Consider the following 19,629-nt stretch of genomic DNA (forward strand, 5'->3'; position numbering starts at 1 on the left):
TGAAGGATTATGCAAAATTTATTTGGAGTATGTATTGCTGGAGTATGTTTTCCTGGAACGTATTTTAAGTTAAATGTTAGTATTTCTACAGAGTACTTGGTGAAGAATCAGTTAATTGTTGTTACTGAAAACCAGGAATAAACAGCAGTACTTGAATGAAGTGATTTAAGTGATTAGGTACCAGTTAACCTCCAAAACAGGGAGTTGTTCCTTTATTGAAAATTCTGTGTGTCACTGGGAAGGATGGGGTTTCCAGCCTCACTTGCAATAATGCTTTTATGTAGGTATTAAAAAAAAAGAGATTAAAAGGAGGGAAGTGGGTTGATGTACTAGACTTTTAGGTACAGCATTGTTCTGATTACTTTTGCATTGAGTCCTGGGTTTCCAAATTTGATGCATACTTGACCTAGGAAACTTTATGAAATCTCAGGCTTCTGCTAAACAAGAATGCCAAATGCATTAGTGTAACAAAATACCTCAATAAAAGGCTTAATTTTAAGCAAGATTTTCCTATTTCTAATATGAGAGCTTGGAGACTCAAATGCATACATTCTGTTAATTCAAAAACCATTAAAGGTGTTTAATAATGCTTTGATGCTAAAGTCTGAGTCCTAAAGTTCTTAAAAGTACTTACTCTTGACCAGGCTCCCTTGTTTTTAAAAACAGATGAAACATTCAGACGAGCACATTTGTGTTGCTGCATCATTTAAAACGAAGAAAGATTAATGGGAGATAATAATCTTGAGATTATTCATGTTCATTTGAGCTATAACAACAAATCCATAGCTTGGAGCAGATTTTATTCTTTTCATAAAGCAATATGCAGCTTTGTGACAAATGCTTTAGGAAGGGATCGTCCAGGTCTGTGTGTGCTTTCACTGTACGTTTGTAGGTAGGTACATGTTACAATTGTCTGTTTTTCTTTTTAGGGCTCATGTAATCAAAGGAGTTTCTTTGTTGTGTGTGTCTTTTCAGAACACAACAGGAATTCAAAATGAATCAGGTGAGTATGAATGTAAGACTTTATCAAAATGCTTAGATGTTAGACAGTTAATAAAAGTAAACTATCCACTATAATAGAAATGCACTCTAAAATCTTCAGTGTGTTTAAATTTCATAGTCCTTTCCACAGTGTGTGTGTTTGTGAGATTTGTTTTATTTCATTTCATAATGTTTTTTGTGTATAAGTTGCCTTTAGCAGCATTTAAGTTACTACTGTTGGTACCTCTTGTAAGAACACCTTTTCCAGAAAAATCCGTTTCATCCTGAGGCTTTTTGTAATAATTCAACTCCTTATGAAAGTGCCTTGAAAATTGAAGGCTTCCATTATTTTTTTTTTAAAGCTTTTCTAACCACATTATCATTTCAAATGTGCAGTGAACAATCAGTCACAGAAATTGATTGATCAGGATGTTTCACCCTAAGCTTTTTCCCTAGAATTGAGTGAAAAGACTGGGGAAGCATATTTTATTTGGTGGCGTGCCTATAGGGATGTAAGAATATCGTGACTGAAGGGTGTTGTTTTAATCGGTGCCAAGTGTACATGATTTTGCTTTGCATTTGTCTCTCCAAGTAGGAATCACACATCTGTTTGTGAATATCGTGCACAATTGTATTATTTAAAGATTACTTATGGAAAAAGTACATCTTGCCTTAATTTTCTCTTGTAAGTACTTTCCTCTTTGGACGATCTTACGAAGTCTTTTTGGTGTGCGAATGTGAACATAGGATGTTACATGAAGGAATGCCATTCTGAATTTACTAAAAAAGTCAGTTATATACAAAAGTCATATAAAATGCTTTGTATACTTTTGTTTATTGATGCCTGTATCTATTCCAGCATGTGCTTTTATTACCCTTTATGCCTTTTTCTGATCAGCAGCAGCATTGAATACAGCTAGCACTTTGCTCTCACTGATGTTACAGGAGTATATGCATAAAACAAGCAAATCCAGTGTGCAGTGGGTTGTTAGGATGTTTCCTTTTATTTTTATTTTTTCTTCTGATTTAAAGTAAAAAATCTTCAATATATATGTTCGTTAAAAAAGTAAAAACCAAAATATAATCTGTCACATTCTTGAAATATGTATTGTAAAAATATGTATTTGTAAAATACACACGAATATAAATTATCATACATATATATATTAAAATGACATTTGCTTTTGCACAGTTTTAAGCCTTAGCAGTCTAGTTTGAGGTAGGTGGGTTAACTGTTGCTTCACAAGTTATTTCTAGATACTTGAAATCTTTACACCTATAAGGTTTGTTTTGAATGCACTCAGCGCCTGTTGCTCTCTCTACTTCAGTAATAAACCTGCTTTAAGTCATTCTGATAAGCTTTGTATTCTGCTAAAGTTCTGAAAGCTGTAGATCCTCATCTTTAACTGTTATAATTGACTGTTTTCTTTCCATTTATGTTTCTGTGTCCCATCATGTCCTATCTGTTGTGCTTCCCTGCTCCCAAACTGTTTCAAGAATTAAGATTTCTGAATTGAAACAAAGCCTTCATCTTTCTTGTTGGGCTTTCACATTTAGTTTCTGAAGTGCACAGAGCTCATGTTGCTTTTTACTGTTCATTTACCATTCATATTGAGTTTGTATTTAGCATCAACCCCGTGGTGTTTTTTCTTGCGGTGCCCTTGTCATTTCATTGACTTAACAAGTTGTGGTGCCAGGTCTGTATAAGAAATGTTTTTGCATGATGCCAAACATCTTTCAAGTGTTCTTTCTTCTTATCTCTGCTTTTGGTGTGATGTCAGTGACCCTGCAACTAATTGGTCTATTGTTAATTGGGTTTATATGAAAGGACTGTTAGTTTTGTTGTTTATCCCATAGAAATCTTAAAGAAGGGAAAGAAAACCTTTTCATAAGTACTTCCATATGGCCGCCTTGTAGTAAGGAGAAGGCTTAAAAAAGCAAGCTGTTGGAATTAGTATTTTTAGGTTTCTAGGAAGACTGCTGTCTCAGGATAGACAGGATTTGTTTTCCTGTCTGTTTTTAAAAGAGGCCTTCCTTTAACATGTAAACTCCTTCATCGAATATGCTGAATAATGTATTTTAAAAGCCCCGAGCAAACATGGGGGTTTTATTGCCTCTCAGACTGCAGTAAGATAGAATAGGAAGAAGGTTGTGTGCTACCTGGAAAACTGCATGGGAACTTACTAAAAACTGGGGTGGTGTCTGTTAGCGAATGACACCCACACTTGTAGTAAAGCTCCCTCCCCACATTCTTTCTGATTTTTTCTGTGGTTCTTTAAAGTATTTCCAATACATCTTTAATTTTCAAGTACCCGCAGTGAAATTGCGGCTGAGGGGTAGCTAGATAAGGGTCTTGGACAGAGCGACGTTTCTGCTTCTGAGTTCCCTTTCTTGTACCATCTGGTTTGTGTCAGCAGTCTTAGTCCCTTCATCTCCTATTCACAGCTACCTCTTCTGCCAACTCTTTTTCACAACTCCCTCCTCTGACTTCTCTGCCCTTCCTCTCTGTCTCAATAGTGTCCTTTCCTTTATTTTTTCATTTATCTTAATCCTCTTCCCATGAAAACATGACACTGACTGTTTGTCATTCATTACACTGTTCTGGATGATTTTTTTTTCCTTTTTGCTCTGATCTCTGGTTATCTGTAAACATTTTGTTTACAGATACTGTTCGTGCTCTGCTTAAATACTGCTTGTAGCATTATATTCTAATTTGTGGTTGCTCCATACGTACAGTTATGTTGAAAGTGGTGTGAAAAATTGCTGAATGTATTGAAAGGTACTGTCAAAGTGATTGGACTCTGAATTTGGTGGAGATAAGAGAGTTTCAGTTAAGGCACCTTCAGATGATTTTTGGTATTGTTCTTAAGTCATTTCACCCTGGCTGATTTGATTGAAGCAATGTAATATTCCTGTTGATCTTCAGAGTAAGAAGCTTGAAAGTGAAATAAGCCTCAAGTGCTTTTGTAGTCAAAATTGCAGTCCTGGAGTGGGTGAAAAATACTGTGTTAGGACTTCAGTTAAATGCAAAAGTTGGCTGTAGGACATGCACCATCCTTATCAACAGGAGATTTCTTTAAAATGTGATTAGGTGTCGGTGGAAAAGTGATTGAAATACGGTATTTCTTCTTTTGGTAGACAGACATTCCTTGGGGACAAGCTGCGATCTGGAAAGAGTTTTAAGTAGCTACATTTAAATTGCAAATAAAATGAAATTGCAGTGATTTGACTAAACTAAATTGTTGTTTATTTTACCGTTCAGTATTTAGTTACTTATTACCATTCGTTTGAGGTGTGAAATGTATTATGTCCTAGCCAGTTTTCTGGTGCTTGTGAAATCTTTTAATATGGCAGGTGTCGAAGGAGTCTGTGTGTTGTGTTCTCTGAAATGTAGCTGCTAGTCTTTGATTTATGTAGGCAGGTGCAAAATAAAGTTCTGATTCTGAATTACTGCATACAAATAAACTTAAGTGATGGAACAGTTTGGGGATATTAATGGCTAAACTATTAAGGAATATGCCAGACACATCAGAGAACACAGTGCAGGTCCTTTCCAACCCTGACTATTGTATGATTCTATGATTACACTTGTCTTGAATCGGTTGAGTCTAAATTTTACAGGTTTGGTAGGTTAAAATTTATCCACAGGCTTGAGATTTTCAAGTGCTTGCCTGGCTATGGTTGTAAAACAATCCACCCGAACCCCAAATGAAGCCCAGCTAAAAACCCCGTCCTGCTTTTGTTAGCTTGAGACTAGAAGTACATTGTTCTGATAGCTGTCTTGTTCCTTCTCTCTAGTCCCCCTCATCTGTGCCTAGATATAATTTATTAGAAACCACAGTGAAAAACAGGCTTGGTTCTCCCCTCATAAAATCATGGCATAATGTGCTGGAATAACGTTAGGTTTCTTTGATATGCTGAGAAGAGTATGTTTCTTTTTTGTTGGAGACATGGCTTCTTGCATATCAGTTCAAGGCTAACAGATGTCTGAAAATCAGACTTCTTTCATCACTGTTTTTCCTTTTGGATTGTTGTAAGAGCAGAATAACACTTAACTCTGCTTTGAATAGCCTTCAGCTATTACAACTAAAGAATAAGGATTTATTTTTATTTCGCCCCTCCTGGTCTCTTCACTCTCTTGGATGGGATGGGATTTCTGGCATTCTGTTCCTTCTGTGGTTTCCAATTTTGGGGTCTTTCTCCCCCACAAATGGCTCTCAAGGATGTGTCTGTGCAGCTGTTAGGGCTTAACCAAGGCAGCAATAGAATAACCTGGCTATGACTCCAGTTTTATCATATTTCTCATTGTTGCTGTTAAAACTGGCAGAGGACATAGTAATTTAACTCATCCAGAAATGCAGAGAGTAATTACCATAGACAGCACCCTCACAAAGATGGAGTGCCAAGTAGAGAAAGTTGAGGAGCTCAGTTTTGCTTTAGAGCTAAACCCCTGAAATTGAATAGCATGTAGAGATGCATTTTTAAATATATTTCAGTAAACTTTCAGCATAACCTATTTCTGGTTTGCTGGTGACAGGCGGGATACACCAGTCCCAGAGAAAAAAAAGGGTTTTGGGGCAGGAGTTAGCAGGGCTTATTGACAGGGCTTTAAACTAGTTAGGAAGGGGGGAGGGGATTTAACTGGGCCTGTTGGGGACAAGCCCAAGAGGAACATGCTAGGGATTGAAGGGTGGCGGGCTAAGGAGGACTATCAATCTCTTGTTTCACTTGTGGGAAAGGATAGCTCTTTAGACCCTGTCCCGCAGGGGAAAAAGAGTACTAGGACTGGCTCCCTGAAATGCCTGTACACCAATGCACGCAGCATGGGGAATAAACAGGAGGAGTTAGAAGTCTGTGTGCGGGCTAAAGGTTATGATCTAGTGGCGATTACAGAGACATGGTGGGACAGTTCACATGACTGGAATGTGGTCATGGATGGCTATGTCCTTTTTAGGAAAGATAGGTCAGCGAAGCGAGGTGGTGGAGTTGCTCTTTACGTGAGAGAGCAACTAGAATGTATTGAGTTCTGTCCGGGGTCGGATGAGGAGCAAGTGGAATGTCTGTGGGTACGAATCAAGGGGCTGACTGGCACGGGTGATACAGTTGTGGGGGTCTATTACAGACCTCCTGATCAGCACGAAGGAGTTGATGAGGCTTTCTACAGGCAACTGGAAGTAGCCTCGCGACTACATGCCTTAGTCGTCGTGGGGGACTTTAATTACCCCGATATTTGCTGGAAGACTCACACAGCCAGTCATTCACAGTCTAGGAGGTTCCTCGAGTGCATTGATGATAATTTCTTAATGCAAATGGTGGACGTACCAACTAGGGGAGCAGCGCTGCTAGATTTAGTACTCGCCAACAAGGAGGGTTTGGTCGAAGTGGTGACGGTCAATGGCAGCCTTGGCTGCAGTGACCATGAGATGGTGGAGTTTAGGATCCTGTGTGGGAGGAATAGAATACCTAGCAAAGCCACAGTTCTGGATTTCCGAAGGGCCAACTTTGGCCTCTTCAGTCAACTGCTAAGGGAAGTCTCATGGGAAAGTGTACTAGGCGGTAAAGGGGCTCAAGATAGTTGGTTAGCATTCAAGGACCGCTTCTTCCAAGCTCAGGATCGGAGCGTCCCAATGAGTAGGAAGTCAAGTAAGGGATCTAGGAGACCGGCGTGGTTAAACAAGGAGCTGCTGGGCAAACTCAAGTGGAAAAGGAGAATCTATGGATTATGGAAGGAGGGGCTGGCCGCTTGGGAGGAATATAGGACAGTTGTTAGAGGATGTAGGGAGGCAATTAGGACAGCTAAGGCCTCCTTGGAACTCAATCTTGCTAGTCGGGTTAAAGACAATAGAAAGGGCTTCTTCAAATACATAGCAAATAAAACTAACACAAGAGGCAATATAGGCCCACTGCTGAACGAAGTGGGTACCCTGGAGACAGAGGATATAAAGAAGGCAGAGGTGCTGAATGCCTTCTTTGCCTCTGTCTTTACTCCTGCAGACTCTCCCCGAGGGCCCCGGATTTCTATAGCCCCAGAAGGAGTCAGGACAAAGGAGGAGTTTGCTTTGGTAGATGAGGATTGGGTTAGGGATCAGCTATGCAAACTGGACATCTGTAAATCGATGGGTCCGGATGGAATGCACCCACGGGTGCTGAGGGAGCTGGCGGAGGTCATTGCTAGGCCACTTTCCATCATCTTTGGTAAGTCGTGGGAAATGGGCGAGGTGCCTGAGGATTGGCGGATGGCAAAGGTCACACCAATCTATAAGAAGGGCAAGAAGGAGGACCCGGGTAATTATAGACCGGTCAGCCTTACCTCCATCCCTGGAAAGATGATGGAACAACTTATTCTTGACTCCATCACTAGGCATATCAAGGATGAGGGGGTCATTAAGAACAGCCAACATGGTTTTATGAGGGGGAAGTCATGTATGACCAACCTTATAGCCTTCTATGAGGAAGTGACTAGGTGGAGGGATGATGGTAGAGCGGTAGATGTAGTTTTTCTTGATTTCAGTAAGGCATTTGATACTGTCTCCCACAGCATCCTCATAGATAAGCTGAGGAAGTGTGGGCTTGACGATCAAGTAGTGAGGTGGATCGAGAACTGGTTGAAAGGAAGAAGGCAGAGAGTTGTGGTCAATGGCGCAGAATCTAGCTGGAGGTCTGTGACTAGTGGAGTTCCTCAGGGGTCGGTGCTGGGACCGGTGCTGTTTAATATTTTCATCAATGACCTGGATGAGGGAACTGAGTGCACCCTCAGCAAGTTTGCTGATGACACAAAACTGGGAGGAGTGGCTGACACACCAGAGGACTGTGCTGCCATTCAGCGAGACCTGGACAGGCTGGAGAGTTGGGCGGGGAGAAACTGGATGAAATTTAACAAGGGCAAGTGTAGAGTCTTGCATCTGGGGAAGAACAACCCCATGTACCAGTACAGGTTGGGGGGTGACCTGCTGGAAAGTAGTGAAGGGGAAAGGGACCTGGGGGTCCTGGTGGATAGGAGGATGACCATGAGCCAGCAATGTGCTCTTGTGGCCAAGAAGGCAAATGGCATCTTAGGGTGCATTAGAAAGGGAGTGGTTAGTAGGTCAAGAGAGGTTCTCCTCCCCCTCTACTCAGCCTTGGTGAGGCCGCATCTGGAATATTGCGTCCAGTTCTGGGCCCCTCTGTTCAAGAAGGACAGGGAATTGCTTGAAGGAGTCCAGCGCAGAGCCACAAAGATGATTAAGGGAGTGGAACATCTCCCTTATGAGGAGAGGCTGAGGGAGCTGGGTCTCTTTAGCTTGCAAAAGAGGAGACTGAGGGGTGACCTCATCAATGTTTACAAATATGTGAAGGGTAGGTGTCAGGATGATGGAGCTAGGCTTTTTTCAGTGATATCCAGTGATAGGACAAGGGGCAATGGGTGTAAACTGGAGCATAGGAAGTTCCACGTTAACATCAGGAAGAACTTCTTTACTGTAAGAGTGACAGAGCACTGGAACAGGCTGCCCAGGGGGGTTGTGGAGTCTCCTACACTGGAGATATTCAAGGCCCGCCTGGACAAGTTCCTGTGTGATGTACTGTAGGTTACCCTGCTCTTGCAGGGGGGTTGGACTAGATGATCTTTTTAGGTCCCTTCCAACCCTTGGGATTCTGTGTGATTCTGTGTGATTCTGTGTGAAGTGCTCAGTGGACAATGCTCTGAATACTACTTTGTAAGAAAACTGCTGGCATATTTGTGGGAAGAATAATTTCCAGAAAGCCAGGGTTTACTTGGACAGCTGTAGTGTTGCCCAAGTTGTTGTTACTTCTCAGTTTAACACCTCCTAAAGCTTGCTCAGATCTTAAATATAGCATCCTTCATCACCACCAGGAATTGTTTCTGACCAGAATGATTGACATTACTTTAGGGCCGTTGTATGTGGTTCGACATATGACTTAATTCTCACCAAGCATGATTCTTTCAGAAGTGGACAGGTTTTATGAGAAAATACATGCTTGTAATGTTGAAATTCTGGTAATTTTTATCAGGAAGATTATTTTAGTGATTATAATTAGGTAATAGAGCAAATTGTTTAGTGACAAGTCCGAGTAGCATTTACTGTGTTCTACAAAGAATAGTGTGAATGATATTTTAAGCTGCCTATTGAACCTTGCAGGCTGCTTAAATTGGACCTAATCACTTACTAGACATTCATAAATCATTTATTAGCTTTCTGTTGCCTTTCAAACTTTAATATAAAAATACCTTAAAACCTTTTGTATTAATTGCAACCTGCTGGCTAAGGATTCTGAGCCGTTGATTTATTTAGGAATTATGATTAGCAGGATTCAGAAATAATAAGCTTTATGACATTCTTTAAAACCTTTTATTATCTCTAAAAGCTGCTTTTTTAGCTTATTCTGTTGGTTGCAGAGCAGTAAACTTGACATGCAGATACTCTAACATCAATCTGTGGAGTGAAATGGCATGTTCATAGGTTGTAAATAAAGCAGTAGAAAGACAACAGTAGACACAGAGTAGCTCCGTGAAGTACATTAAAATAAAAGCTTTGCAATGTCAGCTACGCTACTATGAGAGTACTACGCACATTACTAGTCCCCAGGATGTGCAGCGTAGCTTGTCTCTGTCACCTAACATTCAGTACTGGGTAGTACAGGGTACATCAATGTTTATGGCAGAGTAGATGGTGTAGCCCAAGTGCAAGTTCTGCTGTGTACATTGGAGTAGTTATTGTACTGCGACATCCTCGATCCAGTAGGCAGAACTTCTCATTTTTATGAACTGTATGTACTTCTTGGAACTTGGAGTATGGTATTCTCCATAAGTTACAGTTTAGTCTTTCTCACAAGTGATACATTTTCACATAAGCCAATACCAGAAACTACTTAGAAATAAAAACTTGCTAATACATGTAAAATTATCCTCAGTGCGGTGAGTAGCTGATGTCCTGGCTTTGAACTCTATTTCCAAAGGCATCACTGTGTGTTTCTAGGCAAGTTTTTCCTGCTACTGATGCTTTACATAATTTTTTCCTTTGTGCATAGAGGCATACACAGTTGTTTAATTGGGAACTTTAATGTGCATGTTTAGGAAATGATTGACAGAATCAAAATGGAAGGTCTGGACCCTCAGACCGTAAGTGCTCTGGAGCTGGAATTGCCCTTTGATTTGAAACTAAGATGTCCTTTTACTCTAAGGGGGAATACCAGTTAGCTTTCATTATGAACACAAATTGTACAACACAAAGGCATGCTCAGGAAAATTGTAGTTTTCACATGAAAGAATTGAAGGATTCTTTAAAAAATATAGAAAATGGAAAATGCTTAGAATTGTTTAAAGTACAAATAAATACTTTCAAATTTAATGACTTTCAGCATTTTAATTGCCTGCTTTTCTATTAATAGACATGCCTTCAACAGTTAAATATATTTTTTCCTTCCTGTTGGTCACCGTTAATTTTTATGGACAGATATTGATGTCAAATCAAACAGAAAACAAAATGGCTGGTTGATAAGACATACGTGTGGTTTCAGTCAACCTTTTCATTAATGCTGTCAATTCTGATAAGCTACATAGAATTAACTGGTTTGGAAAACACCTTCAAGATTATCAAGTCCAACTGTTACCCTGGGACTGCAAAGGCCACCACTAAACCGTGCCACACATCTGAAGGTGATCCAATCAAACCTATATGATTTTACTAACCTTTACTGAAATCTGCTTGCTAAGACAGTGCTTTACTGGCTCAAGCAGGTGTATTTAAGCCACATTTGTTCTACATTTTGTAACAGAATTTGCAGAAGATGTTCAGGTGTTAAGAAAGTTAACAATGCAGGTGGTGATGCTTCAGCACTGCATCAGTTTACATTATACCTCTCTTTTAAGGACTTCTACCGTTTTATTTTTTGAAGAAAACCAGGATTTTAGAAAACTGTTAATAGGATGGTTATAAAATAAAGTGAAAAACCTTTTACTCCTCCTGTGCTCTGGCTGGTTTGCTGCATACTGTTTTAATCGGTGTACTTTAGAGTGGTAATTCACTTGCCTCTCGCTACCTCAGTTGTCAGTAACATGTTTCAACAGTGTAATTTGGACAAACGATGTGTATGTCCTGAAACACTTCTAAGAACTCTCAGCTTCTATTTGATATTCGGAAAGGACACAGCTAAAAGACTTCCACTAAAAGCATTGTGTGTTGCTCCTAAATATGCCAGCCTTTCAGAAGCAGGCAGAAACATTTTCTAGCATAAGAGATCATATTTAAGATGTAGTATACAGCTGAAACAGAAAATAACGAAAACTTTTGGTGTCTTATTATCAGAAAAGTTTAGGTCTGAATGTGAGATTAGTTTGTTGCATCTGTCTGTAATGTCAGGCTGCCCTGTTTTCAGTTGTAACAGTTATTTTTCTCCTTCCTAGTAGCTGGTGCAGTGCTGTGTTTTGACTTCAGTCTAAGAATGATGCTGATAACATGCTGATGGTGTAGCTGTTTCTCACTAGCGCTTACTCTGATCAAGGACTTTAGAGTCCCTCATGCTCTGCCATTGAGGGGGGGCACAAGAAGCTGGGAGGAAGCAGAGACAGGACACCTGACCCAAACTAGCCAAAGGGATATTCCATCCCACAGCACGTCATGCCCAGTATATAAACTGGGGGGAGTCACCTGGAGACCCAGATCGCTTCTCGGGTTGGGCTCAGTATCGGTCAGCAGGTGGTGAGCAATGGTACTGTGCATCACTTGGGTTTATTGTTTGTTTTTCCTTTCTGCTTTCAGTTTTATATTCTCTCCCCTTGTTATTTCCCTTATCATTAATAGTATTCTGTTGTACTTTTATCTCAAGCCGTGGGGTTTACATTCTTCCGATTCTCCTTCCCATCCTGCAGGGGACGACAAGGGGAGGTGGGGGGTGAACAAGTGGCTGCGTGGTTCTGAGTTACAGTCGTGGCTTAAACCACGGCGCAGGGGGAAATTGATCTGCCTCTTTTACTTTTAAAGTGGAGTCAGACTTTCCAGGCAGGTTACATACCGGCTAATGTGTTTGCATGCTACATGTTATTTTGTTGAAAAATTTGAGTTGCCTGAAACCAGAATTAAGCATATTGTTTACAAATCTGTTGTATAATCAGCAATTCTAAGGCTTCAGTGGATTACTTCAGGAACTGGAGGTTTTTATAGTGATAACTCATAAATATTAAAACTCTTGGACTGTTTCTGTGAACACTTATGTGATACTTCTCTGAAGGAAATCTCAGCAGGTAGATGAATTTACAGTGTATTTTATCTGAAATTTGGAAGAACTTTAATCAGAAACAGTACAAAGGAATGTTCTCTCAAAATAACGTGGCATGTAACTACGCAGTGTTACTGATGTAATTACTTGGTAAATGTAGTTTCTTATGGCATAGCTGACCAGTAAAAAAAATGCAACTGAAAACTGCTCCATGGGTGAGCTTCAGATTACCATATTAATGAGCACTTTCAAGACTTAATAAAAAGCCTGAACTTGCATGGAAACTATATTCTGAAAAATGTACATATATCCATGGTGTAGGACCACAGTACTTTTCTGTTACATCTTTAGGTATAATATAGTAATGCTGTCAGGTAAGTCATATTCAGATGGGAAAATACCTTTAGCTCTGTTCTCCAAGTAACTCAAAGGAGAATCTTTGTTTTTAAGGAGAGGCCAGAAGGAAATGAATGTTACTGCTTGTGATCAAAACATGTCCGTTAACTAAAGCAAAATAATAATTGCAGCAGCTTCAGTTATCAGTGTTCTGTGTATATGTCTAATGTGGTCATAGAGCTCTGCATTAAAGCATAAACAAGTGTAATAAAAATAACAGTGAAATGGCAATTTGGAAATTTTGCTTTAATATCAGGTGAGGGTTTTTTATATCTTGTATGAGTTGACAGTCTGTTGTACTATTGTTTTTACCTGTTAATGGTTGTGGCCCTTCTGGGTTTTTAACTTGCAGAACACAACTGAAGCTACTGTCACTGTGGAGACCTTGGATGATGTACCTGAGCATGTGCTTAGGGGGCTTCCTGAGGACGTGAGGCTCTTCCCATCTGCTGTTGACAAGACACGGCTTGGTGAGTGCTACAACTGTGAAAAGGAAATGAAGAGCTATACACTAGATCACATGAATTACAGTTGCTGTGAAAGTTTGGTGCCTTCCTGTGCTGGGTAGAGATGATGTCTGGTGCATTTATCTGAAATAATTTCTGTAGGAAAGCGTGGACATCTTCCAGGTTTCTCCAGCATTCTAAGACAATGTTCCTGGAACATCAGAATTGGGGTCTAAGATGGACCAATATGCAAATAGATTAGATTATGAAAATAACTGATATATTCCTTTACTGCTGTGTTTTCGGTTATAACACTTTTAACTGTTACCAGCTTTGTGTTTTGCAGCTGTCTTACTGTGTCTCTTTAGAATGCTGCATCTTGTTGTCCAATCAATATAAAAAGTTTTATTTAGAAGAGCAGACTCAGTGCAGACTTGAAAGCTGCTGTGTGGAGCAAAGTGGTGTTTCTGTAATATATCCAAAACACTTGGCTGCTTTTTTAACACAATGGGAGAACTTTGATGGAAGTCGGAATTGCAGACTGGTTACTTGATGTGGAAAGCTGGTGGTTTGAAGACTAAACCTGACAATAGATGCATTACTGTTAGTAACAGGTTATAAGCTCCTTGGAGCAAGGTTAATCTTTTCTGGTACAAACCTGATCTAGCATGGTCTGAACGAGAATGTTATGTTCACTTATCAATTACTTGTCAATCTGTTCTTAGTTTTCATGCTGTAAATGTGAAATGCATGTGTCCATTTTCAGTTCAGTTAAATCCTGTCAATAAAGCTTCGGGCAGATGCACATATTTCAACCAGTCCTAGATGATTTTTCCTTTAAAATATAGTATCCATTAGTTGTAAAACTTTTGTGAGGGCTTCATTTGCCTGGCATTGTTTCAGAGAAAGCAAATACAGTTTTTGTTTAATAAGATATTTACTCAGCAAAACAGCTGAAATCTGTGACTTTACAATGTCAGTTACTCTTACAGTATTTTCAGTATCACCTGAGGTACGAGAAAAATGAAGATAATTTTTATTTTCAGAGCTACAGTAGCCCATGAGCAAAGAATGAAACTAGATATATGCTTAAAACTTTCATGGTTGAAGTGATTTTTGGGGAGAGGATTGTTGGAATTTATTTTGGTGAACTTCAAATTCCTTATTGTGATCTTAATGTAGAATGCTCCCCCATCTGAGACAGACTCATGTGGTGTTCTGAAGAAACATGAATTGTGAGTAGAAGATTTGCTTGAGATAACTTAGATGTTTTAATTACTGGTGTGTGTCTCTTTAGGTGTCTGGGCAACAAAATCAATTTTAAAAGGCAAGAAGTTTGGACCATTCGTTGGTGACAAGAAAAAAAGATCTCAAGTTAAGAGCAATGTGTACATGTGGGAGGTAAGAAACAGCTTGTCAATGGAAAAAGGTATCTGTCACTAGCTTAAGATTTTGTTTAGCCTTTATTTTTTCCAGAGATTTTAGAAATAGACATGGTGGGAAATAATTGCTCTCAGTCTGTGTCTACCATTACAGTTAATTTATAGACACTTGGATTGAACAACCTTTCTGAATTACTTTTAAACTACTGACATAGTTTGAAACTGCTGTATTAATTTTCCTAGATAATTGTCTCTGGATCACACCTCCCCTTAAGAGTCTTTGCTTTGTTGACTTGAATCCTGAGTAATATCCCTTCTGCAACTGAGTACTGTCAACTGCTTATGAAATTAGGGAAATCAGGAGGATATGGAATCTTTTAAGGGAGCCCCAGCACTCCTCCTTATTTAGCTCCTTGAAAACCAGCTTGGTTATGGGAATTGGTTTTGCTTTTGGAACTTTTATAAAAAGTTCTCACTTGTGCTGCTTGTGTTTGGGCTTGCATTAAAAGCAGATACTATCTGGACAGCGGAATCACACTTTAAACTCTGCTGTTAGTCATAACATTTTGGATATTGTGTAGATTTCAAAACGTAGGTGCCTTAATCTGGTCTTGAATCTTACCTACAGTTTCTTCAAGGCAGTTCATAACTACTTCCAAAGGCTGTTTTAATCTTTCTGAAGACACATAGAGCAAATACTTTAGCAAGTGAATGGTTGAGGGGGGGAGGGGTTGAAAAGCTGTGGCATAGCATGATCTGGGACAGTTTACAGCTTTGTAGGCCAAAGATGCTGATAGAAGTCATCCTGGCCCCTGGCCTGCAAAACTTGAGCTGTGTAAACCACTAGATACATACGAATACGTACAAAACTTACTGTTAACTCTTATCAGAGGAGTTAATTTAGAACAACTTCCTGTAAATGCAAATTCACATTCAGGAAAGTAATAAGGTGTTCAAATAGTGTTTGTTTCATTGAGCTAATATCAGAAACTCCATTGCATGAGGTATCTCCAGTTTTTATCGCATCCAAGAACACTTGGTGAGATTGAATCAGCCAAGTAAATTACTGACCTTGTGGTGTGTTTTCTCAGTGCTGGATTTTGAGTGTTCTCAGTGGATATGTCTTAATATTTTTTAAATTTATGTTGAGAAATGATAGTTACAAACAAGCTGCTACAGAATTCTGTAGTTTTTCAGTGCAGGTGACAGTGGGAACCTTTGCTAGATGGCAAAGGAATCCTGTGTTGATTTAATACTGATTTTAGAATTGATAAAAGGCAGCTAAAATGAGACCACAGCAGTTGGCCCCATATGCTGATATGTGAAACCACTCCAGAATCTTCTCTGTTAGAAAATACGGTTTGTGAAAGGGTGGTGGTATGTGGGAGTAGTTAGGTGTATGGGTTTCAGTTTGAACCCATAACCCCTTGTCCTATTGCTCTAGTCCCTGAGGAAAAGATGGTTTGAAAATAATTATTTGTAAGTAAGTATCAGAAACCTCCAACTAGTAGGGCAACCTTTTCAACAAGAACCCCATTTGTTTCTCTAATGAAGTTAAACTGAAGAATAAGTAAAGCTTCTCAAGGCTGCATCTCTAATGAATTTTAATAGTTTTTAACTGTTGTGCTGGAAGATCCCTCTGAAAGCCACGAGTTCTGTGTGAGGGCCGTGGCTGAGGAGAGAAACAGAGACTTGAACATATTTTCATTCTCTGTCGGAGAAAAGCTGCAGGTAAGAAAATGACATCGAGTGACTGAAAACTGAGGGAATGCCACCAGATAATTCGGGATTTGGGCACTACTGTGCTGAGGGATCTTTATTGTGGTTTTCAGGAATTGCTTAAAGGCACAGTGTTCTATAGAGGACTTAGAGCTGGTTCCTTTCTCAGGGTGCATGAGTCCTGTAAACAATCATCTGTGAATTAGAAGCTTTAACTGCAAAGTAATGAAGTATTTTGCTTTGTGCGAAAATCATAATCAAGTTATGTGACAATTTAATAAAGTAATTCATTAAGAAAGTAATAATCATTAAGTTTTGCCAAATACAGCATATCTGCTAACTCTTCCACAGCACTATTCAGCTTTCTTCTTCCATTTTAACTCAAAGAGTTGCTTTTACAGTCTTGGTCTGTGCAGCTGTTTATGCTCTTTTATATTGCAAGGGCTGGGTGTGCTGATGAGCATTCTTTCAAAAGTCAGCTGATGAAATCCATACTGGAATAGTTTAAGTAACTTTCTGTTTGCCTGGAAACTAAGGTTATTTCAGAGTATTTATTGAAACTTTATTGCTAAAATCCTATTTTATTAGACCAACAGTTTATCAACACAAAAGAAATTTATAAACATAAAATTATTATTCAAATTACTTATTAAATCATTAAATTAAAAATTATTTAATGTTTCTTTGTTTTTAAATTGCTGTAGGAAATTAAAAATGTAAAATCATAGAATCATAGAATGTTTGTGTTGGAAAAGACCTTAAAGCTCATGTGGTTCCAGCTCCCTGCCATAGGTGGGGATGCCTTGTACTAGACTGTGTTGTCCAAGCCCTGTGTCCAACCTGGCCTTGAACACTGCTAGGGATGAGGGAGCCACAGCTTCTCTGTGCACCCTGTGCCAGTGCCTCAGCACCCTCACAGGGAAGAGCTTCTGCCTTATCTCCAACCTGAACTTCCCCTGTTTTGGTTTGAACCCATCACCCCTTATCCTACTGAGATAGTCCCTGACGAAAAGATGGTTTGAAAATAATTATTTGTAAGTATCAGAAACAGTAAAAAGCTACAACATTGTGTAACAAAATGTGAACTTTACAGTGGAATCAGAATTTTAGCGTATTCCTTATGTGCAGTGGTGCTAAGTGAATGTAGCAGGAGGCAATGAGCTAGGGAGGATGGGTTTTGAAAAGAGCTTTTCCAGTCAGAGGCTGATGTCTAGGTACTTCACCAAAAGGGAAAAAGCAAGTAGAAAATACAGTAAAATTACACATATTTTTCCTTTCTTGTTCTTAAAACATGTGAGCTGCCCAATATTCCTGACACGTTATGTACCTGTTAGTATGTCTGTGTTCAGAGACAAAGTGATGGAAGACTGATAGTTCCAGTTGCCAAAGTGGGGTGTTACTTGTTTGGGGAAAAACCTGTATCTCATCCACAAATGGCTCTTCTTATAGGTGTCTAACTTGGATTATAATAAGAAGAGTGGGAGATGCAGAACATGTCTTGAAAGAGAAGCAGAGTTGCCTGTCACCAGGAAGCACTGAAGCGAGTAACCTTGCTTTAGTGCAAGCTGTCTTGAAATGTAAAACAGGAGTAGGTGTTGAATTTTTTTTTTCCAAGAATGTAAACCAAAGAATTTACACATCTTGGAACATGCAGCAGTTCATGGACATGGACAGTTTTTTTAAGGTGATCACAGGGTTTCTGAAAGGTAAAGATCTTTAATATCCTGAAAAAAGTTAAAGTATAAATTATGCTTTTCTTTGCCTTCCCAAATAAAGCCAATGCTTCTAACTACTATATACTTTTCCCAATTCATAAGAAAGTAAAAATAAATCCCTCTTGCCTTTATATCTTAAAATCAATCATCTTAGTAAATGAAAAATATACAGGATCATTTCAGGCTTGCCAGACTGAAAAGAAAGCAGGAAATGTTCCAAGTATTTTGGCTTTTGAGCCCAAAACCTCTAGAGTAGGAAGTTTGGGATTTTTTTCCCTCGGTTGCAGCAGTTCCACTAAAAAATACACCACCTTGTAGAAGACCAGCAACACTTTCCCCTGTGCAAGCTCTACCCCTGCTCACATCCTTTGTGTTATCTCCATCCTTGGATGATAACTACTACTTTGTATAGTTTCAAAGTACATAGAGTTTTAGTACATGTACACTTCAGTGTTACGAGTTGTCACACTTAATGCGATTTGTGTCTCACAGGTGTATTACCCAAACCTGGGATGGATGTGTGTTGATGCAACTGATCCAGAGAAGGGGAACTGGCTGCGGTATATAAACTGGGCACGGTCAGGAAAGGAGCAGAATCTGTTTCCTCTGGAGATCAACAGGACCATATATTACAAAAGTTTAAAGGTACTGATGTCCGAAGAATCACTTATTGCTCTGTTACTTTTTATTATTAATACTTTTAATTTCCCTTTATTCAAATCCTGGGTTTTTTACATTTATGTTGAACAGATTTTGAAACATTTTATGAAATATAATTAAAATAGTGCAGATGTCACGTTTCATCAGTCTAAATTCTTCTGTGCCAGTACAGTTAACATTAAGATCTACTGTTAAAATACAGGATATGTATGAACAGTAAATTTTACATGTTAATGATCTGCTGTAGCACCAAATTTGATACAAATGAATGAAGAACTATAGCAGATTACATAAATGTTTTTTCTATTTCTGTAGATACTGAGACACTTACTCCCGAGGAGCTTTTGCAGAAATCAGTTATTTTTATGCTCTTTGCATCAAAAGTCAAAGCTTGGTTGTCAAGACACTTTTCATAGGTAGCTTCATAAAACAAATTTGCCTGGTTTTATACCATTCCAGTTTTATTCAGGTAGTGGGAGGCAGGAAGAAGGGTATAATTCCTGGGACATTTTTGTTTAACTAATGGTAGAGTGTGTTAGTTTTAGACTACTGGGGCTGTAAAGTATTATTTGAATCTCTGATCAAGAACCTCCAAGGAGTTAGTAGTAGATAACTAGTAGCTCAACTTCGTTTCTGTTTAAAATGCTTTAGTGTTTTTTGGGTGTATTCAGACTTGCTGTTAGGCTGTTGCTGTTTCTTACATTTGTTTGTAAGGCTGACAACATCTATAAGTAACTGATATTCGCTTAAAAAGAATGAGTTTGAGATCATGCAGTTTTGAAGCTGTAGACAATGCAGCAATATGTAAAACTGTTATATTTTAGGTCACTCAAACTAGATCAAAAAAAAAAAAAAAAGCCCAAACTTCTGAACATGTTCTGAACTTTCTGGTAGCTTTGGGATAGCATTCAGGTAGAGGTTCGCTGTTGCTAGCCAGACTATCAAAGAATCATAGAATCATAGAATAGTTAGGGTTGGAAAGGACCTCAAGATCATGCAGTTCCAACCCCCCTGCCGCAGGCAGGGACACCTCACACTAAACCATCCCACACAAGGCTTTATCCAACCTGGCCTTGACCACTGCCAGGGATGGAGCACTCACAACCTCCCTGGGTA

The 19,629-nt window shown here is 39.2% G+C and overlaps 1 protein-coding gene across 3 annotated transcripts in view; it reads left to right on the top strand.

The window, feature by feature from the left end:
• Window positions 1–19,629, top strand: part of PRDM2 (PR/SET domain 2) — a 76,311-nt gene that overhangs the window by 6,559 nt on the left and 50,123 nt on the right. For all 3 annotated transcript variants that reach the window (XM_065696236.1, XM_065696237.1, XM_065696238.1), the window contains exons 2-5: window positions 930–1,003; window positions 12,944–13,061; window positions 14,335–14,438; window positions 18,346–18,498. In XM_065696236.1, coding sequence (XP_065552308.1) covers window positions 995–1,003; window positions 12,944–13,061; window positions 14,335–14,438; window positions 18,346–18,498 — 384 coding nt within the window. In that variant the 5' untranslated portion in view covers window positions 930–994. The remainder of the gene's footprint in view (window positions 1–929; window positions 1,004–12,943; window positions 13,062–14,334; window positions 14,439–18,345; window positions 18,499–19,629) is intronic.

Source organism: Lathamus discolor, chromosome 16 (genome assembly GCF_037157495.1).
Source record: "Lathamus discolor isolate bLatDis1 chromosome 16, bLatDis1.hap1, whole genome shotgun sequence".
Taxonomy (NCBI): Eukaryota; Metazoa; Chordata; class Aves; order Psittaciformes; family Psittacidae; genus Lathamus; species Lathamus discolor.